Here is a 26,797-nt window from a genome sequence, read left to right as displayed (position 1 = left end):
CCTCGATTTGAGGTGGATACAAAGATCAACAAAATGACTGGATTAATTCTGGGCAATTCTGGAGATCTCAGAGCAAGTTTTCAACATTGGGTCCTAAAAATCATAGGCCTGAGTGCCCTTGATATCAGGGAACATGTTAAAAGTCAGATGAGCAGTTCTGGCTAAAAAGGTAGCAATAATACTTAGGGACAGTTTTTAAAAATAAATTTTACACAACGTCTTAAAATTTATTTCAATTTGTATTTTTTCCCCTTCTCATAACCTTCACACTTTTAAAAAAGAATGAAGAGGCCAGAAAAGGCAGAAAATCATCATTTTTGTAGAAAAGACTGTTTCTTAGTTTCAGAAGTTCTCACCTCAATATTCCTAGGTGTTCTGGGACTTAAAGATTTAGTGTAATTCCAGGCTCCTTTCTTTACGAACTTGGCTGCAATCATTACACGTAGCTATTTCTTAAATTGCATCTGCATGCTTTTTAATTGTGAAATGCCTTCATAAGGTTGTATTACTCACAAAAAGAATGACAGAACACAAGTCATGTCTAATCACTTATGCCCTCCGCGGACGAGCAGCATTACTTATTTTTATTGCACCAGTACCAGAATTCCCAACTAACACCGAGCTCTCATTTCAAACATTTAATAAATGAGAGTCTGTGCCTGTAAGAGTGTAGTACACAAGCTATTACATGCAAATGTAACAACTACACCAAAGGAGAAGAGTGAAAGTGCGAGGAACTTGCATTTAGGTAAAGGTTATGCAGCCTTGGGGCAGGTGGATGAACTAGACAAACTCTTGAGGCCCCTTCGAACTATGGTTTTTCATGATTTATACAGATTCATTATGTGCAGGGTTTGCAGGTTTCAAATCAATCCCTTTAAAGAACCATAAAGGAAAAGTAGACACTAGCAGAGCCAATAACTTCTGTAGGCTATTCAGTAGTCCTTAGTCATGTGGAAAGTTGCATTAAAGTTCACAGACTATATACAGTGGAGTCAATGGGGCACAGAGATCTGATATGTGGATCTCAAAACAGGACTGCTCTTCGTAAGCATAACTGTAAATCAGGACTCAACTGTCCTGCACAGTGACTGATTAAACATGACGTGGAAACGTGAGAGGCTGGTGGTTTTTTCTCTGCGTTTTCCATTTGATCAAGTGCAGAGAAACAACACTTTAAACACTGCATGCCAGAGGCTGTAAAACAGCCCAGCTTGCAAGCGTGCAACAACCACGTTTGAGTGGAAAACAATGTGGAAGATGCACTGTCTAGAAGCACAAATCAGTCTACACGAGCTGCTGACTGTCAGATAAGATAGCCACAGACATTACTACACTCCTGACCCTCAGAGACATTCCTTTATATTTTCTAAAGCTGAATGAAGTGCTTCCAGAGACTCCAGCATTAAAATTTCTCTTCTGCACTTAGCAGTTGTAGGGAAGGGGCTGTTGGTACATTATTCTGTGCCAATTTGCAGCTTTTAGCTGATTTGCTTCACCCATTCACCGTAAAAATCAGCTTATATTTCTTTCTTTCCACTCTTCTCATAACATAGCGCATCCTTCATTTTGTCCAGCTTACATATATCTACCCTCGTCTTCAGGGCCCCAGTCCAGGAAAGCATGAGTCTACAAGCTCTCCTGAATCGAGGTCTCAAAGAGCCAGGGACAGGATCCCACAGCTGAGGTTATGGTGCTCCACAGAGTGGAGACTCACACCCATTTTGTTGCCGGCTGAGCTGTTTCCCACCCTTTCCTCTCGGATGAAAACGGTATGCCTCTACCTGTGTGCAGCCAAACCAGGGTGGGGAAGAGGGAGGCATCAAGTACAGCAAAGACTACCTACAGATGCATCTACTGTAGCACAGTCAAGCAAAAACTTTCAGAAAAGCTTAAAAACACCTCATTAAACAAAAGATTTATCTTTATTTGCTATGAAAACAAAGCTATGCATAGCACCTAAGCAAACCAGTGGTAATCCCTGGAAAGCCCCCCAGCCAGCCAGTTTGCCTTGCAGGGCACTGCTGGTATCAGTCACAGATCCAGTTCAACTGCTAATTTACCTCCTTGGGGAAAGCCCCTGGAGTTCAGGGGAAACAGGATCTGGCTCCAGATGTTAAAAAGGTCATGAGATGAGAATAAACAAAATCACCAGTTGCCAAAAAATCCCACAGAAAACAACAGAGAGAGAGAGAGAGAGAGAGAGAGAGAGAACACGAGGGATCCCATGTCTACAATGTCTTGACCCATGGAAAAAGCAAACAGCACACTAATAAGAGTCGCTCTGTTAACAGTGGCTGTATATAATTAGGAAAGGCATTCAGCTTCTGTTTTCAGCATGTAATTTTTAATTGATTTTGCTGAAAGAAACTTTCGTGTTATTTCAGTTAATAAGAGTCTTTCCAGCAAAACTGGTCTCCATAAAAGGCTTATGTAAACCTTCCTTCAAGTGTCACAGGCTTATTGTTTGAATTGGCAGGGAATTAACCTGTTGCAAAAAACTCGTACCCTATAAAAGCCAACAGTCATGAGACACACAGCTGCAGACCTGACTGGCCTCCTACACTAAGGAACCATGATGATTTCTGAGACCTGGCCAGTATCCAGCAATCTTTCCAGATCCCAAAGGAGATGAAGCTTTTCCTGTTCATAAGGAGTACCACACACAGGAGGGTGATGCTTTCAGGTAACACGCAGAAAAGTAAACACTTCCTGTTAACAACCCTATCTTATTTTCCCCAAGAGCTAGTGTTCAGCCCCAAGGCAGGACCATGTTCTCATCTGGATAATTGTATAATTATCTTTTGCCTTGCAAAGGGACCATGCATCCCATTAAAGTCACGGGACCTACTTAATGGTGGCTGGTACCACATCAGAGCACGGGGACTCTGTGCACACCATCCCACGTTCAGAGGCATGATGGAGCACAAGCAGACCTGAGCATCTCTAGAATGGCCAGTTGCATTAGAAATACCAATACAGACACAAAGGCAGTAGAATAAGCTAACTAGCATGAGTCCTCAGGATAAAAACAAGGTTCTTCAGCCAGCCAACCACCAGTCCTCTCCCAAGCTCTCCAGCCCAGCCTTTTCGCTCCTCTGCCTCTTGGTCAGCTGCATTACCTACATGCTATACTACCTAATTCCTTAACAATGTGCAATGCCAAGTGGTAAGCTGGGGCACATAGGTGTCTCTACTATCCAACTCCATACCAAGGGCTGGCAAAACCAGCATTGAAGTGCAGGGTGCAAAGGTGACACTGCCTCTGCTTCCAGATATCATTCAGGTATGTCACCATGTATGCTGTATCGCCTCTGCAGGTAGCGGAGACATGTTCTGAAAAGTGACCACCTCAGCCCATGCATCCTACCAGTGAGATAAATTTGCAGAGGGAGAGAAAGGATGTTTATCACAAAAATCCATGTCACTAGGTTGGATTGATTGCTCTATGTTGCCTGTAAAAAGCCCATTATCTTTCCAAAATCAAAAAAAAGTCTGCAGCGCAAGCCCTTAAGCCCCTTACTCCAAAAAAGCAACCAACCCATAACAACCAAGTTTAAGAAACCATTTGCTTTGCTCTCAGTACACAGGTATGAAGCCTCTATTGAGGGATACCATGTAGGTGACCTTGGCAAGCGGACCTATCCACTAGCAAACCTGTACATCAACCTATGCAAAGATTTGAATTGGAGGGCAGAAGAGCAGATGAGCCACTCTTACAGTAATGCTACATGGAAGGAAAAGTCCTGCTTTTAAAAAAAACCTTTATAATCATCTATTATCTCTTTGCTTTTTAGAAGATTGTAAGTAGACTAGCTTACTTGCATTGAATAAACCACCGTGCAATCTAATACTGCTCAGATGTGCATGCTGGTTTGTTTTGTTGCCGGCATGCACAGAACCCAAAACACGCTTCCCCTACCCTGAGAACTGCTGAACTGGAAACTGAAGGTCAGGAACAACTGCCTCAAGAAAAATAGCACGTACAGTCTTCAGATAAAAATCACAAACCAACCTACCTACCTGCAACAGGACCCAGCATACTATTTTCCTTTAGAAGTAAGCTTAAAGAAAGCGGCAGTGCCCTGTGAGCAAAGATTTTATCTACAATAGCCTTGATTATCGTCTAACCTTTTCCTGGCAACATCCAGCATGAGCTGATCCCAAATACATCCCTGACCTACTCCCCTGTGTTTAGGGGTGCACAATATACGATTTGACATGCTGCAAAGCTTGCTTTTATGGCTGCATGCATTCTAGTCCTACCCCCTGTATGATGGGATAAGGAACCACACTGTACTTGTTGACAATTTTTCAGGAATCAACTATAAATAAGCACTGCTGAGTTAACAGCTAAACCTCAGCTTAGGGCAAGCCAGAGATGTTTCCTTCATAAGGCCAGAAAGCCTTACATCTTTACTCCTTTGCAGTGTTACAAATGAAAAAAAAAAAAAAAAAAAACAACAAAACAAACAAACCCAAAAGACAAAAAAACAAAACCCCAACAAAAAACTGTGAAACTGAAAGCTCTTTTTTAAAAAAGCCCCAATCCACGCACATACGTTTATGGGACTTCTATTCTGGACAGGGCTTAGTAATAAAAAGCAGAGTTTCCTCAATGTGAGGAGCAAACTCACTGAAAGTTTCAGTTGCATCACAAAAAGCATCCTATGAGAGCCCCAGTCCAGCACTAAGCCTGGTTTTAATGTTAAAAAGTCACATATAACCAAAATACACCATCTGCCTCAGGAACCTCATTCTCACAGGCTCACAGTAGCAAGCTGCAGAAATACTGCGCTATAGCTACTTCAGATTGTGTATGTGTGGCTGGAAAAGGAATCAAACAACACCTGATTGTAGCTGTTACCAGCATTGTCACCCCACGCCAAAGTGACACATTTCAGCTGCTCCTTGATGAACTTCTAGTGTTGGCCCTCAAGCTTCTGGCATTTCAAAGGAGAGAAGACCCAGCTTTCGGCAGCACTTGTTCCAAAAGCAACTTGACTTACCAGGAGAACTATCATTGTGTTGGTAAATGCAGACTCTGCTGAACTGCTTAATCTTGAAGGGGGCAAGGAAAAATACAGTATTATTATGTTTAAGGTTAGCCCAGAAGAAAAACAAATGACCCAGGGTATTCTAGACCAGCGACTCTCTTACTCCATTGACCCTAGGAATCCAGCAAGAAGAGGCACCTTGAGCAAATTGTGGCAAAACACTTTCTGGTCACACTTCCCCTGGTCTCTCCCCCCTGCTCCCAGCTTCCTAAGCAAGCACTCACATTCTGATCATAAAATCTCCAAACTCTCTTACACAAGTGCAGTGATTCCCTTCTGAGTATCTCCTTCCATCCCGCAGACTCATTCCTAGAGCTCAGCGTTCATGACCCAACAGAAGCAACCTCAGCTCAGTACAGCCACACAGTACTCTCCTTACATCTTCCAGAGCAGTCACCCCAACTAATTTTAAAAAAACAAGTCATCCCCCCACATATCTGCTCCATGCAGCTGAAGCTACCTGACTCCATGGCTCAACCAGTTTTCCAACAAGATCAAAGCCCGTGCAGTTGTTCAAGGAGCAATTACTCCTCCAGTTTCTATCAGGAATTACAGCAGCACTTGAAGAGTGCCAAAACCCAGAGGGATCGATTACTTCTGCCCTGTGACAGGCAGCAGGCTGGGAGGGGACAGGACAAGCTGTAAGCACAGTGGCACTACATTATGCACAGATGCAGTTTTGCTGCTGGATGATTGACAATAACTACTGGATGTCACTATTTTAAGGATAATGTCATTTGCGTAATTATCTGGCAGGGTCTCTCTTCAGCAGCTGGCATTATTCACAAGGGAAGAATTAGACTGAAATCCAGCTGCAGATTAAGTAGATTTGATATTCTATGCAGACAATCACAGTGCTTTAGAAGCTCAATACATATGGTATATATCATTAATAATTTTCATACTGTCAGGACCCAGAGAATACTAACATGACACTCCTCCTCTATTTCACTGTGCCACATATATCTTATGATTTCATACTTAAAAATAATTTAATATTCTCTGTCCTCACCTGACCATCTGTTTCTTACTGGAGCTCAAGCCAGGATGAGAAAGAGAAATTGCTTTTACTTGACTTATCCTATCATCTCACCCTCAGATAGGGAAGCGTCCCCCTGGCCCTTTGGCCACTTTAGCCCTCAGCTATTCAGGTTTTAGTGCGTTCAAACTGGGGTTTATCTGATAAGAGAAGACACACTACTAAAGACGGGACTGCATTGCCCAGGTTAAACTATGCAAAGTTCCAAACCAAACGGCATTTGGCCCAACCCACAGTCTGAAATGGTACTAACACAGTCTGAAATGCTACTAACACAGTCTGAAATGCTACTAACAGAGCCTGACTGGGATTGGAACTGGTCCCATCCTGGACCCAGTTGTGGGTCCCAGCTGTACAACTGTAACCAAGCAGCAAAAAGAGAGAGTTGACATTATTCTTTGCAGTACTGGCATGCCACAAGTAGAACTGAGCCAGGGCTACAGCAGACCATACCCAAAAATGCATGCTTTGCTGCTGGAACCCAGGTAACAGTATTCCAAAGAAAACAACTGACAGTTCCTCCTTTCCACCACTCTGCGCAAGCGGATGCCAGACGGGTCCTGCAAAGCACGTCAGAAAGAAACCTTTCTGTGTAACCAGACTGCCTCAGTGCTGACATGTCCCTGATCTACATGTCCTGTTCCACCCCAGAACAGGTCTTGCTCTGCCCCTGGTTTACATGGGAGGATGCTGATCGAATTGTCATCTTGGTTAGAGAGGCCTCCACAAAGCAGATCTGATCCATGCTGGCTAGTTTGTGCCTTGATGCTTGAGTTGCTAGTGGAGCACTTTGGCAGTACAGAAGGGAGCAAAATATCACTAAACTGCCCCCCTGCATACAGAGGAATGACAAAAAAAAAAAACAAAAAACAAACCCCAAAAAAACGCACTGCATATGGGAAATGGCTTCCTGAGAACAGCCTTGAGACCTGGAAGCGGAGGCTGATGCAGAGTGTCAGTAATGCTCCGATCCTGCTGCAAACAAGAAGATACCAGACGTGGACAGGAAGGAAAAATTCCTGCTGTAGGATCAGGGGAGGAATGAGAAGACTTTTAGTGGCTGAGCTGAGTGGTATTGCATAGGTACGTCAAATAGACAGGGTTTAAACAGAGACCCATAGCTAATACAGGGAAACAAAGAGACTTGGGCGTAACCAGCACATATCAGCCTTCAAATAACAAGGCACACAGAGGCAAAAGCCACAGCTCCTTGCATTTACCTCCCAGAAAATCTAGAAAGGTTTCCCTTAATGCCTCTCCCTTTGTCATCAGTTTGACATGTGTTCTCCAGCAGCAGGTCAGGCCCAGAGCAGCACAGCAGAGACTTCTGTTGGTCAGTAGCTAACGCCCATCAGCCACACAGGTACCCCATGTGCAGACAAGGGGCAGTGGTGGGGCTGATATAAACCAGCTAAGTCTGTGGAGGAACATGAATTGACACCAGTGCAAAATCTAGCCCCTGTGCCTCGAAAGGAAAACCCGTTTTTCTACGTGCTTGCACACGTGTCATAGGAAGACCCTCCCTGTAGTCAATACTGCAGCCAGAAATGGCACTCCTGCCGGGAAGCTGGTGCACCCTGGACAATGTGCAGGGGGAAAGCGGAGGTACTGTTATCCCAGCTGACAAATTGTTCCTGGTGGGCAGCAAGTGACAGTTATTTACTGAAGCAGAAAACTCAAACTATCATCTCAGCCGCGGGGTTCAGACAAAGAATGAATGAATGAATGCAGAGCTCACCGATAAATGATGCCTCTTTCATGGAGAAACATAAGGGCTGAAATAATTTCTGCAGCATAGAACCGGGCCCGATCTTCATCGAAGCGACGCGACTTCTGAATATGGAACATCAAGTCCCCGCCATTTACGAACTCCATCACAAAGAACAGGCGATCCTTCACACACGCAAACACAACAGATATGAACAGCATTAATCATATCCTCTGTCAGGCTTAGAAAATTCCAAATAAAACTATTATCTCCCAAACAAAAACAGATTAAGCACCCATGACGTAAGGGTGGGAAATAAAAAAAAAATCCTGACTTTTTCAGGAAAGATTAAGTCAATACCAGGAAGATCTGTTAGTACCTCCTTACCCTGCACTCCCCCCCAGAAAATTGTCCCCAGCAATGAAATGAATTCCTCTTCAGATATAGATTAGGCATATCAGTAGGTGCATGCTCATCGCTAACTGTCTCCTGGAGAGTTTCTCAAACTGTCCTTAGCCTGAATCAGCAGAGGATGACACCCCTGAGTAAGCACAAGAGAAACATGTAAAAGGCCACTTGCTCCATACTAAACACCACAGCTCTCTGAGGAAAGATGCTCCATAATATAATGTGTATAACCAGACTGCTCACAGACTGCAGCTTCACCATGACAGCGCAAGGGCTCAGGAACAGCAAAGACAATGTTGTTCTGAGGGTATTCCAACGCTATTTCTGGGGAATGTGTGTTGTTTTCCAGAATGGGGTTTCCCGCCATACACTTGTGTAGCAGCTGCCTTTTGGGCCCTCAGATTTCAGCTTTCCTCTGATTAACCTGCAGAGACCTCTGGGTGATGAAGGAACTGATAAGGACAAAGCATAAACCAAAGTTTCTGTTGGGCAGAAAAGCAACCTGTTCAATAAAGTTCAGCTCATTAACCACAGCTGCTGGTCTCTGAGGTTTCTTTTTTGGCTTTGCTCTGGTTTTTGTGAACATCTACAGATAGGGAGGCACTTGCTTCCGCTGCACGCTCAAGGTCTGGGTATGGGTTTAATGCATGCAAAAGGAGTGCTCACTTAATTGTGAGAGGAAGGGTGATTTGTCACAAAACTAAACTTGTTTTACTGAATTGTTGCAGTCTGGTTCAGAAATTTCCTCTAGTAATTGTTTCAGGACATTCAGTAGTGACTGTTTCAGTTTTACTCTGAATATCAGGAACAAGTGGGCTGGAAAAAAAGAGGCATACAATTCAGTTGAGACTAGTCAGCCTTTTGATGGCACTATTTGCCCTTCTTTCCCCACAAGCCCCTTCGCAGGTCTGATGTTAATCATCTACAAGCTAGTTTTAAACCCTCTCTGAGTTTAAGAGGATAAGCATTGTTATGCTCCACTTTCTGGCAGCTAGCCAGCTTGAAATGACTACTGCTATTAACATCTTGAGATGCACACAGCAGAAGAAAAGCAACCAGGAATCCTTTCATTCCTCTCTGGACACAAGCAAACGGCCCGTGACAGATGAGGACAGCTTGCTTCTCCTCACCACCCCTTGGCTCTGCTCAACAGCTCCTTCTGGGCTCCTTCCAGAAGCTAAGATAGATGTCTTCCCATCAATCTCATAATACTACTGCATGCAGCACTGAGGCTATGTGCTAAGTGCTATCTCCAGTCCATATAAACAACAATACTTCATTGTTTCACTCTGCCTTTATTATAGGGCTGCTGAAAGACACTCAAGCTGGTTCATCTGTAGCAGCAGTCTAAGCCAGCAGCACTAACCATGCAAACCTACCATCAAACTTGGCTCTTCAGCCCACATCAGATCTCTAATGCCACCATCTTCACTGCAGTCGGTTAAACTGAGTCTGGCAATGCTGTGCCTACACACAACACGGCAACACTTCCTCCAGCTGCAGCGCAGATATCGCCTCTGCCTTGCCAGTCAGGCCAGCTTTTACATCTCCTTGTTACTCTTTCCTGCCTCCTTCCTGGCTGATCTCTCCAAATGCCACATACTTATTTAGCCCAGCTTCTCCAGGCATCTCTTCAAGCCCCTACTTAAAAAGAAAAATCCCTCTTGCCAGATCTCCAACAGGAAGTAATTTAATTTACCAGCAACCCGATGAGGGATATGTGTGTGTGTATTTATGTAAGTAATACATATGCTTGTATAAACATGCATACAGTCAGGTGAACATGCATATATTTTCTACTTTTTCCTTAGAGGTGAGCTTCAGGGAAACAAAGTTAACTCTTCCTATCTTAAAACATACACGTCCTGCTTCTGCAGCACTGACAAAACTCCATGGCCCATCTGGATGTACTCATCTGTACTGTGATGCTTAAAGGAAGATACTATACTAATTCTTTCTCAATTGTCCAGGTGAACACAGAAACAGCAGGTTTTAAAAATCACATCACTGCTGACATGGAATTAGCATCTTTTTGTTACAAACAGCTCTTGCTTCAGACTTACTGCAAACCCGAGCAAGTATCATTGCATGTGTTATATGCTGCTCACAAGTGTAACGGCTAACACCTCACCTCCACCCATGGTCTCATTTCACAGGTCAAGCATAAATATGGATTTTTTTATTACTGAAGTTCTCCCATTTAGGGGTTACCCAACTTTTTTTTAATATATTTTTTAAAAAGAGGTCCAGCTAATCGCCCAATTTTCTAACACTTAGAAGTCCCATGAGGTTGCCGAAGAAAAGAGAAAGATGAGTATTGCAACCCGTTTACAATACAGCATTTTAGCATTGGCCTGTTACATACCTGGCAACAATATTAGAAAAATCAGCACTAATGACCACCCTTTGAAGACCAGGATCTAAAATCTTCTGGTTTTACTCTTAAGGGCATCAGCTTATCAGAATGCAAAGACCAACCACTCTCCCAGGAATCATTGAGAAATAAAATAAACAGTGGTATTTTATTAAAAAAAAAAAAAAAAAGTGCAATTTGTAGCAGGCAGGGTAAGAGTGAATAAATACCTTAAATAGCAGTCAGGAAAAGGAAATCTTAAAACAACAGCTAGTTCAGATATTTGCAAATTTGACCTGACTTAGAGTTATGTGCCCACTTTCTTGGGGTCCACCAGCGAGAATTGGGAGGAATTGAAAGCTGGAGTATTTTTTCACAGGACTTAATGCCAAAAACCTCACTCTTTTTTTTTTTTTTTTTTTTTCTATTTTGCATTGCTCAGAAGTCTTCCCTAATCTGCTATCTCTGTTTGACGTCCGCAAAAATAAGAAAAAAGCATTTGAGTCAACAGGAAACAGTGATGCAAAAGCCTTCGCAGCAGTGGCAGCCACATGAGGAAATCACGTTGCACCATTTCTGAACTGGGATCGAGATGAATAAAGCCGCAGAGCAATTGTTACTGTAAATTAAAGAAACACTTAGAGGAAACAAACAAAGTCCGTGGGATCAGTTGGGCTCATTTCAAGGCTGGCCTACCTCTAGAGATCTGCCCTGCCAACTTCAGTGCAAGAGAGCTGTTTGGGCTTTTTTTGCTTGTTTAAATTTCAGTGTGCCATGTGTATTTGTTCACCTATTAGCAGGGTAAGGGCTGCTGGTAGCACATACTATGTCCTAAGGACAGTTTGTCGTCTTCGCGGGGTGTTAGTTGGGCTTGAAGAGAGTCCCTGATTGCAAAAGCCACTGGGTGGGACAATCCACATGTTGGTTACTGTCCCTTGCAAACACAAGCGCCCACTGAAATCCAACTCAAACATCATTTTAGCCCTCTGTCCTCGCCAGCTCTACTAGAAAGCTGTTTTGAACCCTCGTACCTTTCCTCTTCATCATCACAGGAGAGGGGAATACAGATTTTATTAAAAGACCATCCTTTCTCTCCCTGTGCCCAAGAAAGGCCAGTGTGATGGCTAACTTCCACCCCCTTCCAGTTAAGAGTCATAGCTGACATCCATGTACAACCCACACAAGACCAAAGACCTCTGAAGACAGCTAGAGTGAGAGGCTTCTTACCTCTGATCACAGACTTTCATGCTAAGTAAATCGGACAGGGCAGCACCACTGCCCCGCTTCAGGCAGTGTAGGGGGAGGAGATGGGGAAAGACAAGCATTTTCTCCGTGCAGACATGGAAGAAAATAATAGCAAAGCTATCTCCTCTATCTGCCACCCTACAAGAGCTGCTGTGCCAAGGGAAGCGTGGAGGCCAGAGGAGACTTCTCAAGAGAGTCATCAGTGGAGGTTCAGAAGAACCACTGGAAAACACCAACAGGGCCTCTCCAGCATCCAGAGCCACCAGGAATAGGCTTGGACCAGCTCTGCATGTCCCCATTGCAGCAGAGCTCTCCCAGACTCTGCTTCTGCCTACACTGATTCCTCTGCAGGACAAGGGACTGAGCCGCCCCACCAAAGACGTATCCCAGCAGTAATTCCACCCAAGCCTCCTCTTTAGCTGACAGCTGCCATATAAGGCAGCATTTGGAGGATATGGAAACCTGGTTAAATCCCATTTAGAGCAATGGTCCAATTACAATCCCCCCCCCCCAAAAGAAAGAAAGGAAAAAAAAAAAAAAAAAAAAAAATCAGCCTGGCCTAGGAATTCCGCTAAGTTTGTGTTTCATCTTTTTGGAAATAATTTATGCGCACAACTCCTTAGAAAATCAGCTTTGGGCTGAATCTGAGTTCACTGACACCAAAGGGTTCCCCCAAGAAATCAGTCATTTATCAGGGTTTTGGCAGCTTATGTTTTGCAGGGCAGAAGGCAGGCTTTCAAAGTTACCTCCATACAGAGGCAGCTGCGTCGCTTCTTCCCGGCAAAAGTTTATTGTTTCCAAAAAGAGTAGCAGGGCTTAGGGAGCTTGCAAGCAAATTATTACAAGATAATTACAAGAGCTGGCAGGCTCCCTCAGCGCTCCCAATGTTCCTGTTCTCCCTTCGTAGTCCACAACCCCCACACAAAGCGATCTGCCTGAGGTCTGGCTGGGAGGGCGCAAATAAACCACGCTGGCTCAGTACCGGGCTTCGGAAAGCCACATGTCCAGCTCCCCCAGCAGCGCAAGTGGCCGTCCGTATCTGGGTCAAAGCACTGCAAAGCACAGGACCCGGAAGAAGAATAACAAACGGGTTTGTTTCTCAATATTTATCTTCATAGGAGTAACACAACCCCGAACCGCGCTCAGACACTGCTCTGTGCCGACGTGGCCCCCCCCCCCCCCATACCCAGCCCTTCAACCAAGGCAGTGCCGCATCCTTGCGAGCTGCCTGCTGCTCCCAGCTCAGAGGTTTACCGGAAGGCAGGCTGTTCAGGGGGGTTATACATGGCAGCGTTTCAAAACCAGAAAGAACAGACTCACCAAGAGGGAATTGTCAAAACAACCTTTGCACACACACGTGTGTTCATGGGAGCTGAAGCAGACCTAATGAGCTCAGCCCCAAATTTCCGGATAGCGTCAAAGCCACCCTCACCTGACTGCAATGGAGCAAGACACTGACTTATGCTAGATGAAGATTTGGTCCTTCGATTTCAAATCGGAACAACTACCTCAAGCAGAGGAGAAGAAACACCTCTGCGCCATGCTTGCTCAGCTGGAATCACATGCACGCGTTAGTGACACTTCTTAAACACAGCCACAGAGACGACTGCCATGGCACCTGCCGCCGCTCCGCTCGCCGCCACGGCCCAAGACTCCCAGACGAACAAGGCAGCGGCAGAAAGGCAGCAGGTTTTACAGCCATCTGCTAGCTGATTTTTGGTGCTGTGTTAGCCGTTTCACCTCTCTGCTTCAGTGACTGCAGAAGTACACGCCAGCCTCTGTAACCACTTCTGCCTAGGAGAAACCAAGCCATGGCAAGGGAGCGTGCCACAGATGGCACATACAGCCCTGGGGCTATCGAGACGGGGGAGCCGACTGTGCGTCGCGCCGCATCTGAAAGGCTGAGAGAGGAAAGGTTTCTTTCTTCCGCTGGTTTTGGGGTGGTTTTTAGCGAGAAGGAGGTGAAGTGAAAATTCAGCAAACTCAGAAAGTGGGTGAGGCACACGTGGCATCTCCTCCAGGTTGGGCAGCGGGTGAGCGCGATTCTGAGAAGCACAGGTCGCTTCCCCACATCGGGCTCATTTTTAGCTCCTTTAACAAAGAGCCGCTGGCGTCATTGTCACAGCTATGGGAACAGGGCAGTTATCACCAGTTATCACTTACAACTGCGCTTTGCTATCTGACGCTCTTGATAGTGGGCACAACACAGGCTTTCCTACGCCACGGCAGCGAGGCACATAAACACTGCCTAGAGAATAACAAATTGGCTCTTGCCATTTGCATAAATAAACTCTTTGGGGTCCCTCAGGGTAAATGCTGCCTCCTGCACGCATGTGTGCACAGCACAGTATTTATGCTGAGCTCATTCCAGAAGAGCTGAACTACACTACAACCCAGGGTGAGCTGATGGGAGTTGTGGGTTCCCACCTGCTCCAGAAAAAAAAATAAAATAAAATAATATCATGAATCTAAATACACTCCCCAAATTTCTGCCTCTGCTTTCTTAACCACGTGGCTGAAATTTCAAGCTCACAGGCTGAAGAGTTAACGCACAAGTTCAATCATTTCTCTGGAACAATGCATCCTTGCATACCCTACGCACATCCTTCCTCCTCAACCCCTCCCCTCAAGACAGTCTAATTCACTGCAGGATTACATGATTAGTTCATCTCATGACTAGAAACTTTTACTCAACATACACAAAAAATGATGACTTTTATCACTCTTGTTCATTTGTATCTGTTCCATTAGAAACAAACCAAAAATGCCAACTAGGAAAAAAAAACCCTCTCACGTACTTGGTCAACCAATTAGATCACACACAAAAAACTGCCTGTGTACTCCCATTAAAATAAAAAAAAAAAAAAGAAAAGAAAAGAAGCCAGCTTGGCCACCATTAGAACAAAATATCCAAAAAAATGACAAACAAATTGAAAGAAGAAATAAAAATTAAATCTGCCCCTCCAGACCTTTTAAAATGGCATAGAAAACTACACAAAACTTCTTTCCCACCTGAAAGGACAAAAAACAAAGGGCTGGCTGAACTTACAGGGGAATAAATTGAGCAATAAGGAACTAGAATATATCAAGCTATAGACATCACCCGTTAATCAAAGATGTATAGGACATCTGCACCCCTCAGCTGGCTGCTGGTATCATGGTGTCTCAGAAGAGAGTAGCTCTTTTTACAGCCCTCAGTTCAGAAAAAAACTACTGGAATTGCTGTTTCCAGTTTGGAGTGACCAACTTGAGACAGCTCCAGCCTGTTTTTAAAAATACTGAACTCTGCAATATCTGCTGGCCTCAGACTGTGCCAGGGAAGGCTAGAGACCTCTGTAAGCTCAGGCAAAGGTCTTCAGAAAAATCAAGAGTGCCAAAACATGCAAAGGTGACTTGGAAACGGCTTGCTACACAGGCTTTGTGGATCCATTTTCTCCCCTTAAACATCACTTGGAAAGCAATATGGATTCAAAGAGACTGAAACCTGGATCACACCTCAGCTAGTTACCTCTTCTCTGAGCTTTGATTGGGATTTTTTTCCTCCTCCTCCTCCACACTGACTGGGACCCGTTCGCTCAGGCCATTTGTGACTTGCTTCCACTTTGACCCCTTTTTATGCCACAATTTCCTCGATTTTAAATCCAAAGAAAAATATTAGTTTCACGTACCATGGCTAACCATAAACAACAGCATCTCCTTCGGCTACCTTTGCACTAAGCTTGGTAAGTTTGTCTAACAGTTACGGTCTCTCTCATAAGCCACTGCAGATGAAGACAGGCATTTTCTCAGCTTCACAAAAACACAAATATCCAAAGTCCCTCAACAACCAGGGGTGGGAAAGTTACACTCAGGGGCTACAACACGATGATGGCAGCTAACCCTTCAGTTCACATTTTCACTTCAGCTCATATCACCTCCATGTGCAGCCTAAGTGTGGACACCCAGCAAAATTCACAGATAAAATCAGAAATGTCAGTCTGATCTTGCTTTGTCTTCTGCAAGCAAAACCAGTCTGCCTACAAAAAAAAACCCCAACAAACAAAACCCCTGACCCTGTATGCTCCTGCAACAAAGAGATCACTGCAAGGTGTTACTGTGCACATCAGAGAAAGCCAAGCCTTTCAGACTGGGCTTTGTAAGACTCACACATCTGGTTTACCAGCAACTTGGGCCAGAGGGCCAGCAAAGATGCCATGGGTTTTTGGTGGATGTGAACACTGTAAAACCACAGAAAGACACGGTTTTGATCAGTCTGCCTTTATTTGGTGCTAGACAGGACAGAAGCCAGAGAAAGGCAGACACCGACTGCCTCTCCTGTGGTTGCAAAGCCAACGTGAGGGCACAGTAGCACACAGGCCCACAGAAGCCGCACTGGAAAGTGAAGGTGGAGAGAGGAAATTCCCCTGTACCTCCTTGTCCAACAGGCCCCCAAAAAACTTAACCTGCTGCCCCAGGGCCCCAGGTAAAGCACGACTCAAGCTTCTTCAAGCCTGACTTCAGAAGGACTCGGCAGCAAGCCCCTGGTGGGGTGCCTCCCTTTCTTGCCTGTGTTTACAGCCCCTAGGCATGCGAGGCCATACCAAGCCTTTTGGAAAACGCCAGGCCTACAAACAGGACTTGATTTTATCTGGCAGCAGCAAAACTGAAGCATGTGTTGGTCTTCCAGCACAGTGGCTTGGGGATAGCAACAGTCTCAGTGCTCAACAATAGGGGAAAAAGTCTCAATGCTTGCAGAAAAGCATCCGAGAACTGCACTTGGCTGTCGGGTGTACGCACATATTGAGTTGTGCCTCCCCGACATGCTGGAGAGGGAACACTGGGGGTTTAGAGCCTGGGAGATGATCAAAGCTGTCCTCTATGCTCCCAAAGGGCTCCCTCTCAGCGCCTTTCAAAGAGAACATCAAAGAGGCCTCACCACTTCCTTACCACCCACCAGCATGCTCCAAGGCCTGTGTCAGGATGCTTGTTCATCTAATCAGAGCCCCAGGAAGGCTGCCACTGCCTTTCCAGCCTTCCTCACTTCCACCGTGCCAGGCTCTGGCCCAGGCTGCCCTGTGCTCTACCCACTTGGTGTCAGTAGAGTGGCTGGTGGCCAACCAGGTTGATGCTGGAGATCCCCTGGAAGGGCCATGACTGAGGGAACTCCTCTGGACACACAAGGGCACCTAGACCTCTCTTGTGGCATCTGGAGACCAATGGGTGGGTGAGCAGCCAGCCAGCTGTCATTGCTCGGTCCCACCACTTTGGCTGGTGGGCCCTCACTTGAAAATTATGCCCCCACTACAAGCTCCAGGTTAGCTCTAAATACAGGTTCATCTCTCTAAACACCCGGGTGATCCATGACATGATGCCCACACTGACCCTGGGAGAACTGGCTGAGTGCCCCAAGAGCCAGCAGACATGGAGAAACCTTCCTCTTCCATGTTAAGATCATGACATCAGCCCACAACTTGTAAAGGGGGTGGAAAGCTGCGTGCCGGACAGCAGGCTGCCCTCGTAAAATGGGACCAGTTCAGTGACTAGCTGCCCTGGAGTCCCTGGGCCAGTCCCTACCAGCTTCAATAGCAACCCTGCTAGCTATTATCTTAGAAGGACGCTCGTTATAGAAAATCACGTCCCTCTGCCAAGTTCTCGTGTCTCACTATTCTTGGAACTACAGGGGCAGGCTCTGTGCCTCAGCAACTGTCAGCAGAGCCACACAGAAAGCAAATCCATATAATGATCAGGCTAGCAGGGACAGCGCTGGAAACAGCATCGCCTGGGGGACAGTCCCCTGGAAGCACCCTTTGGTCTCATGAGAAAAGGGATAAGGGCAATAAACATAAAACCCAAAAGCTATTTGACACTATTTGCATGGGAAGCTGATCTCCCCCAGCCCTTTTCATTCTCATGCATACAAGTAGAAACAAAAGGATTTAAAAGCAAACCACTTGTGCAGGAAGGATGGTTTGTAAACCCCAAAGACGACAGGACCTACTTACTGCAAACTCATTTTAATTAAAACATTCCAGGATCCACATTCCCCAGGATTAAATTACTGACTTAGCCACTTGTACATATAGCCTCTTTCACCTGTTCTAGGACAGTATTGTTGAGGTGTTGGATGATACCAGTGTCAAGCAAACGGAAACATACATTTTTCGGTGCCTGTGACCCCTAACGCAGGATCGATGATTATCCGTGGGTCAACCCCAGCACCTGTCAGCAACTCACAGATTACTGCAGTGGGAGCATAATCCTCTCTGACACTAAAGGGTTATTCTAAGGCCCTAGAAAAACCACAGGTAAATGGCTTAGGCAAGGTGGAAAGTTCCTAAAGCAAGGGTTTCAATTAAAAAAAAAAAGAAAAAAAAAAAAAAAAGAAGAAAACCAAAGATGTGGTGAGCAAGGAAAACCTCACAGATGCAGCTGGAGCAGGACTTAAACTGCCTCCCCTGCAAGAGACCAGGAGGACTCTTTCTTTGCCTTTCACAGGAAAGGAATCTGGAGGTGCAAGTCCAAAACTGCCCAGCCCAGCGCTGGACACGGAGAGGGCCATGTCCAGCCTCTGCCAGCCTGCTGTGCAGCCAATATTTTCTCTTCAGGCTCTGAAAACTGTGACCCGTACCAGGCAGAGACAACCCTTGCAGCTCCTACCACCTAGTGGCTGCAGTATTTCCCTGTGACAGAGCAAGGAGGCTGTGTGGAGGCCAGGCAGCCTCAGCCGGCCCTGGGCAAATAAAGCAGTCCTTGCTAGCGGGTATCACTTGTGCCACAGCTGAGACTAAAGCAGGACCACACCGAGGCAGCACAAGAGAACAGAAAACCTTTCTGAAAACCATCAGCGGCTGGTGTAAGCACAGAAAAACAACTCAGCTAGCTCTAAAACAAGCGGGCACAAGTAGCAGCAATATAGATCAGCCCAGGTAATGCATTGCTGTTTCTGGTACTTGTGCCAGCTCAGCTAACGCTAGGTTACTGGCACTACACAATATCGCACTGTGCGGCACAGCCATGCCCCAGGGTGTTTAAGTTACCCCTAGACTGCTAAGTTAGGGGAAGGGGTTGCTGGTTTGGGTGGAATATCGTACAAGAGTCTGAATTCAAATGGGTCTAGCTCTAGCCAAACCCTCAAACTCTTTGAGCGCTCTGTCCTCAAACTGCTGCAGCATTTCAGGCGCTTCCAAGGTCCTTCCTTTCCAGTTTCCATAATTTCCTCTTGAACTGGGAGGGTGGGGACACAACTGAATGTCTATTCTAGGTGCAGCCTCACCAGTGCCAAGCAGAGGGGATAATGACTTCCCCCGAGCTCCTGAAGCAGCCCAGTACATAATTTAACTTATGTGCAATAAGACCACACTGCTGGCTCACACTGAACTTTGCACCTACCATAACACCTAGGAACCTTCCAGCTGGGCTACCACCGTGCCAGTTAGTCTCACGGGATTAGGCTCTGACTTTGCTTTGACAAATGGTGAGAAGCCTCAAAATGGCTAGTTCTTGAAAAATTCCTCAAGGCAGGCCCAGTAGGTCATTATTTATCCGGGATCTCCACAGCAGACCGGAGTCATGCTTTTTTTTTTTTTTTTTTTTTTAATAACATGAACCGTTAAGGCCACATTTTCAGAGTCTGGGCTGTAAATATGATACATGTGATGTGGTTTCCATGTAATTGCAAGTGAAACTAGGTATTGTTTTGCATAACCCTGCCCCCAACTCCAAATATAAGTAACATTTTCAAATATGGAAATATGTCTGCAGGCCAACATTTTGAATAAGTGGTTAGTATTTTTTTATATATATACACACATATTTTTCTTTTCTGCTGAGTCTGCGTTAATGGAGGGGATAACCCAATGCCATGCAAGAAACGAGCAGAAACCTTAAGTACTGTATCAGCCTGGTTAAGCCCTCCTAGAAGGGCTTTGTCCAATGAATACCCTGCTGTTGCAATCATGTCTCTACTTTAGCAAAGGGATTTAATTATGCTTTTATAAGTAATTTAAATCTGGTTCTTCTGGATTGAAGTGGGTGTCACTGAGTGCAGAACATGGGAAAAGGACCCGATGAACCACATTAGTCTGAAATCTACTTTTTCTTTTGTAAATGCTTCCCTTTCTGGTTTTGTTTATTATAGGAGGGAAGTGGTTTTCTGTTACTGACAATCCAGACAATGAAGCAAAGTGGGATTCGAGTAAAAGAGGAACCTGGGAAAGACTGGAAATAGCGGGGTCCTGCTATGACAAGCACCACTCCCTTCGTACCCTTTCAGAGACTGACCAGCTCTGCGTTCAGGGCAGAAAGGTCTGAGGGGCTCTTCCCTCTGATGACAAGCTGGTCCAGAAATTCCTGTTCCAGGCTGCTCTACTGTTTAGCAACCTCCTTTTCATTTCCAGTCTAACTGTATCCATGGCCACTCTAGACTCATTTAATCTTAGCCAGCATCTTGACAGCTTTGTTTCCCTCCTCAGTGTTTGACATCTGCAGACATCAATCAGATCCTCTTTTTGCATTCAATTTGCTAGTCTAAACAGGCTGAGGTCTTCCCTTTTTTTCCCCTTTGCAAAAGGCTCTGCAATTACTTCATCAGCCCAGAAGACCTCGTCTGCACCCATAGCAGATTGCATTCATTTTTTGAACATGATAAATGGTACTAGCACAGTGACCTTAAATCTTTCCTAAGTTCATGGGAAATACTATACACAGCCCAGGAGCACACTTGCTATTTTCACATCTACATTTGCAGTTCAGTAAGTAAAGAGCACAGCAACGAGTGGCAAAACCCACTGCTATTCCACACCTGACCCCAAACAGCACACATTAAAACTGGACATTTCTGATATTTTCCATGAGAACTTCAGAAAAGCCATTAAAATTTGGGCCCCGTGTCTTCATATTATGAAATAAAAGAGGAGTTTCCTTGGTTACTAGTGACAACAGTGAGCTTTAAGTTTTGTTTCTGCTATACAGCACTGCTGCTCTGTGAACCACATGAGCTGTATAAAAAAAAAAAAACAAACAACAAAAAAAACTAACAAACCACCTCATTTCTATTACGTGAGTCTACCCAAGGGCTCCACCCTAAACAAGCCCAATTCTTAAACTCCATAAATGGCTGTTGCATCACCCCAGTAAGAAGAGAAATGGATGGTTGGCAGGATGCATTTGTCTGCCCCTTTTTTTCCTTTAAATATTTTGGGTGTATGTAGGAGGTGTGAAGCCACAATTAAAAGAGCAAGTCTCTCCTGCCTCTTCTAAGAGAAAAACAAGTTCTATTATCATTTTAACAATGGACAAAAAGCAACTAAAAAAGGAGCCCAGGCAGTTTGGAAGAGCTACACTGCAGAGAATGCTTTTGTCCTAATAACACCTTAGCGCAGGGACTCCCAAACTTACCTTGCTGGGACATGGCTGTGGTCACTGCCTCCATCACAGCCACTCCTCCCTCCACCACCCTCATCAGCAACAAGCTCCCACCCACACGTACACACCAGAGGAGGCTCTAAGCTGGACAAGCAGCACATGCGCAGTCCTCCGCTGAGGCATACGTACCACAAGTGACATCAATGCTATCATTTGTCTCATCTAAACAAGAAGAAATACCATTTACGGCTCTGATTCAGTGTCCACCCATGTAAGCAAGATCCTTTCCAGGAACTCCGGATGGATCTTTCATTCATTTCTGAGCAGTACACAAAGGCTGGTAGATACAGGAGGCTGCCCCTGCTTCCAAGAACAATTCATTGAGTTTGCAGATAATTCAATGCAAACACAGTACTGTTAAAATTCAGGTATCAGGACAGTAGGGCCTGAGATCCCACAGCAACCAGAGCACACTGCGGGTCCGTAGACATCTGTGCATATACATTTGGAAACATTCAATGGCACAGGGGTGTTTCTAGGGAAGACACAAAGAAAGGCTTCCCTGTTAATACCATTTTGTTAGGGAGGCTAGAACAAGCCAGGATTTTGTTTGCCAAATGCCTAAACGCCCCACAGATGTTAGAGGTGGAATATAGCAAGAGTGCTCTGTTCACACTTCAGCAGAGAGGTTTCTCCTGGGTCTAAGGTGGACATTTATAACAGGCTGGGAAACGCCTCTGTCCTGAATGTGCCAGTGTCAGGAGGAAGGCTACACACTGTCCAGGCTATACTTACAGGAGTCTGGAAGCAACAGTAGAGCTTGGTGAGGAATGGGTGGTTCCTTGCTAAGGAGAGGATGCGTTTCTCGGTCATGGTGCATTCAACATCATCATCTTGGAGAATGACGTCCTTCTTCAACACCTTCACTGCATAGAGCTGCCCACTCTCTTTCATCTTGGCAAGCATCACCTAAACCAAAGGAGAGGGTGAATCGCAGGGGCTGAGCCCTCAGTGTCTGTGAACAACATAGAACCTCTCGCACCTTTTCATACTAGAAAGGTCAGTTATCTCATGACCAGGCTTGTGGATGCAAGTGAGTCAGCCTGTTAGTAGGGCATCAGTGTACAACTGATGACACATATGCTACTGTCCCCAGCAGGCTTCTCCGGATAGAAATGCCCACACATGTTGCTCCAATGTCTGGCATGGGGCTAGGTGGTCGAAGCTCATCCACTGGGCCAGGGAAAACCCCCTGAGTAGTGCCGTCTATCCCACTTCCCTTCTCAGTTATCAAATTCAAATGCACCATTTCACATTGGCTTTGTGGCAAAGCAGAGAAACTAAACACCCATCTCGCTACATTTGAAACCAACTGCCTTGTTTCCTTTAAAGGAAAAGTCTTTACACGCTCCAAAAAAATGCTGCCCAAACGAGTGCTAACGCACACACTTGCAATTTCTGGTATAGGCCCTGGCATGCAGCTGTTCTTTCGGTTGCTAACATTTTCCTTTGTGATATCCAATTCTTCACTTTGCCGTCAGCTTGCTTTCTCTTCCCTTCTCTCCCTGCTCTCTGTAACCAACCTTGTTGCACAAACCATACTCTGCTGGACAGCCTGTGTGCCACGTTATGAAATAGCTTGGAGTTCCTTAAATAAGGAATGCGGTGTTCCCCAACAGAGCCACGAATAACTCTCACCTTTCCAAAACTGCCCTTTCCCAATACACGAAGGAAGGTTAAATCTTTGATCCCAAGTTTGCTCGCTGAACTTTCACTAATGTTGTTGCCATCTTTCAGGCTGCCTTTTCCCTGATGTCTCAAAGTAGATCTTGAAACCAGTTTCTGTGGAGGAAAGTAAATAACTATCAGTCCGCATAGAAATTGTACTTTTGCCTCAGAGGTGTGCACAAGTAGCCAACCTACCAACTTGGGCATTTAGGACCTGTTCAGATGCACTGTATGGCCACTGGAACAGAAAGCACCTTGGTACCACCACCCCACATGGGTGTTACATGTGACCAGCCAACCTCAGCACTGCACTGAGCTGCCCTGAGATGTCAACACTGGTTCCCGACCTGGACATTTTAAGTTGTAAACCCACTGCCCAGCAGATTGAAGAGGCAAGCCTGCCTCTCTCCATTCTCACTCCCCAGAAAAATAAGACAATGAGTGTGAAAATCCAAGTCTCCTATCTAACATCAGAGCGAGGATGCATAATTTTTGCAATATGCAAAGTGCTGATGAGATCTAGAACCCAAACTGATTTCCTCTGAATCTCTTAGGTTTTTATCTGATTTTAAGACTCTTGCTCAAAGCCCAGTTCAGCGGGACACAAACTGCAAAATATATTTCTTTCTCATAGCTGGGTTGCTGGCTTCCTCCACTGCTGTAAATTCGATGGAAAGCCGCTCACTCCTGTGCCAGCAGTGAGGCATCTGCATTTTCAGGAATTGTACCACCATCAGCACATATTTTTAGAGCTTCTGTTTCTGCAGTACACGAAGATCAAGTCAACCTCCAGTGCCCTCTGTTCACAGCTCTCTAGTATGCATATAAACGAGGAGCACTTTTATTCGGTTTATTAGCCCAAAGAAAGTCACATGGACTTCTTGAGCTCCACCTTGTGACTACTTTGGTGTAAAGCAAAATTCTTCCTGCACAGAAGACTTGTCCCACTACCACAAAAGCAGCAACCCCAGCCAGTGGGAAAGAACCAAGAGCATTCAGGACAGCACCCAGCAAAACTCCCCAGCACAGGCTGAACACTCACCTAGAGCTTTCAGCTCACAAGTAATAAGAAGAGATCCTTAAACACAGATCTTTTATTTTCCTGGTTTCATCTCCTTTTGATGTGCAGATTATGCAAACAACAAATGCTAACAACTGCTGATTTTTACGGACCTGAGAAGGGAGTGTGGGACTTGTGTTTCGCTGTAACTCCCAGGATACCTGCCCCCCAAACAGCTACAGCGTGAAGAGCAAAGATAAGAAAGTCTCATTTGCTACAAACCACCTGAAACCAATAGGGGCAGCTAAGCCCACTGAGCAGGCTAGGCTGACACAGTGTGATGTAGTCAACCGATGTAGCCGACTAACTGTATAACAAGATTTACCAGGTCTGGCAAGTATGTTTTGGGGGTTTAATATTTTCTTTTTGGTCAAATAATAATAAATAGACCAACATTTTATTATGAGTTATTGCGGTTTCAAGCAAACTCACTTTTCAAAAGTGGTAGCAAAGGAGACGTGACAAAAACTTGTTATTAAATGACAGCTCTGATTTCCATTACCCTTTATAGGCATTTTCACTCAAGCTCTTACAGTGTGTTTTAAACTCTCTGAATAGACTCAGATATACAACAGCTGGATTTTTAGGATGCCTTAAATACTGACAAGCAGAAATCGTACACATATGTCCCAACCCTGGCAACAATCTCAGTGGGACCCTACCTCAGACAGCAAAGACCAGAGGTAATGTTGTATTGGCAGGGATCACAGATTTTAGCCAGGGAAACTGCAGTGGAGAGTGAAATGGTTTCCCCAAAATCACTCAGAAAAGCAGTGACAAAGCTGGGAAGAAAACCCAGGCTTCTTGCTGAGCTCTCCTTTTGCTCTATCACAAGCCACATATGCAGAAAGAGCATTTGTTCTTGCAGTAAAAGCAAAAAAGGTATGGCATGAATTATATTGATCCCTAATTAGTTAGGAGTCTTATTCTCCTCTCTTTCATGCCAAACAGATAAAGGAGTGAATGGAGTCACACCACTGTGAAACATAAGCATACAACAAAGCAACACCTATAGATTAAAATACCCAGGTTTACCCTGCTGGAGACAAGACATCCATTTTCCAGGTGAAGTCTTTGCCACAAGCCACAGAGAGTAACAACCTACTCATGCAGTCCACTGCCCAACACCATCTGTCATAACGCAAGTCTCTATAAAGACTCAGTTGTAAATGTTTTAAATAGAGGAGAGAAGGGGACAAAAATAAAATAGAGACACTCACCGAATTTGGGGAAATGCTTCCTGGTTGCAGACCCATACATGCCAAGGTTTTAGCAAGCTCTGCTGAGTTCACCCCACAGTTCGGTGCAACATTTGCTTGGCATCGGATGTGGACATTCATTTTACAGACTGACAGGGGTTGATGGTAGGCATGGAAAGTAAAAGCAAAGGAAAAATTAAAATAACTTGGAGGGATTTATTGCTAAGAAATAATTTAGCAATTCTGCTTCAGGAAATATACCCATCTGGATCTTTAGACTAAAGGAATTTTTGCCACCGATCTCAGCAGAAACAAAACTAGGACTCTCATAAGAGAATAAACTCCTGAAAACAATCGATATACCCCAAACTCTCCAAGTAGGATGTCACATTGCCTGAAGCTACTCACAAGTACATGTTTGTCAGGTATATAAATACCATTGCAGCTATGCCTGCAGGTAAAATTGGGATTTATAATGCCACAGAATTTGCAACAAACTTCCCCTGTGTTTCCAGATATCTAATTTTAAAGATACATTGTTCAGTGGGAAACTAAAATCTTTCTTGCTCTCACTCATGGACACACATACGCCCTCTTGTGGGAGATGAAGGCAAATGGAAACCGTTTGTTACCTATACGATTTTACAGTCTGGATCACTGAAACAAAAACATAACACCAGGACATGCTTTGTTGTCAATTGGCAGTGTGACAGACCAGGTAGTCAACCTAAAGCAATGACCTTTTTTTCCCCTCGGATGCCTTTTCATTGCCTTATCTCATTAACTGAGGAAAAGCCTTCAAGGCAAAGGGAAAAATGAATGCAGCAAGCAGCAATACCCAAGAATATTTTCAATAATGCAAGTTAAACAAAGCTGTGCTGAAAGTGCAAAGTAGAATCCTTCTGGAAGCCTGAGATTAAAAAGAAGATGAGCATTTTTGTTAACTCTTGCAAAGATGAATATTCATCGCTTGGCTTTCTCTTGAAGGTTGCACAAATCAAGCCCACGCAGTGCATCAAGGGACTAAAAATACATACATTTTGTGAAAAGGCAAGAATAAGAAGCTGCTCACTTTTACACTGTAGGCCCTGTCGCATAATTCCCCAGAGCAAGGAACCACAGTGGTCACAGAAAGTCGGGACTTTGTAGTTGTGGACGCTGAACTTATGAGGAATGTTGATTCCAAACCTCTGTTCAGTCACCTGAGGAGCCAAAAGAAAAGCACATTTAAAATTCAAATACATATATATATATATATATGCATGCCGGCGTTCATTTACATACAGGCATTTAAGCGCAAAACTATGAAAATGTCCCAACTCATCGCCCCACTGAGGTTTACTGCAAGTGAACACTGAGTGACCAACCTCAGCTGCCGTGAGCCTGCTCTGGCTTCTTTGCTGGGCAGGCTGGACTACCTGACAAAGCAGATTTTAAAGAGGGCTGCCTAACCAATTTTAAATTCTTAAAACCAAGTTAGAATTAGAAGTGGATTACCTCATCACAAACCTATCACTCCGAAGTGCCACATATAAATTATGCTAGCTACAGCATTTTGTAACTAACCCATTTTCAAATTACCAACTAGCATACCATGTAGAAACATGTAACTTTAGGTCAAACTGTTGATTTTATTAAATTTTATATAGAATAGTTTT

The 26,797-nt window shown here is 44.8% G+C and overlaps 1 protein-coding gene across 1 annotated transcript in view; it reads right to left on the bottom strand.

The window, feature by feature from the left end:
* The window catches only part of PRKCH (protein kinase C eta), a gene marked incomplete at its 5' end in the record, with an annotated part of 118,729 nt that overhangs the window by 38,470 nt on the left and 53,462 nt on the right, over window positions 1-26,797 (bottom strand). Inside the window, 5 exons of the mRNA XM_082484993.1 lie at window positions 7,835-7,989; window positions 21,948-22,121; window positions 22,851-22,994; window positions 25,161-25,288; window positions 26,212-26,341. Coding sequence (XP_082341119.1) covers window positions 7,835-7,989; window positions 21,948-22,121; window positions 22,851-22,994; window positions 25,161-25,288; window positions 26,212-26,341 — 731 coding nt within the window. The remainder of the gene's footprint in view (window positions 1-7,834; window positions 7,990-21,947; window positions 22,122-22,850; window positions 22,995-25,160; window positions 25,289-26,211; window positions 26,342-26,797) is intronic.

This window comes from Vanellus vanellus, assembly GCF_965231255.1.
Source record: "Vanellus vanellus genome assembly, chromosome: 6".
Taxonomy (NCBI): domain Eukaryota; kingdom Metazoa; phylum Chordata; class Aves; order Charadriiformes; family Charadriidae; genus Vanellus; species Vanellus vanellus.
This window is presented reverse-complemented; position numbering and strand designations above follow the sequence as displayed.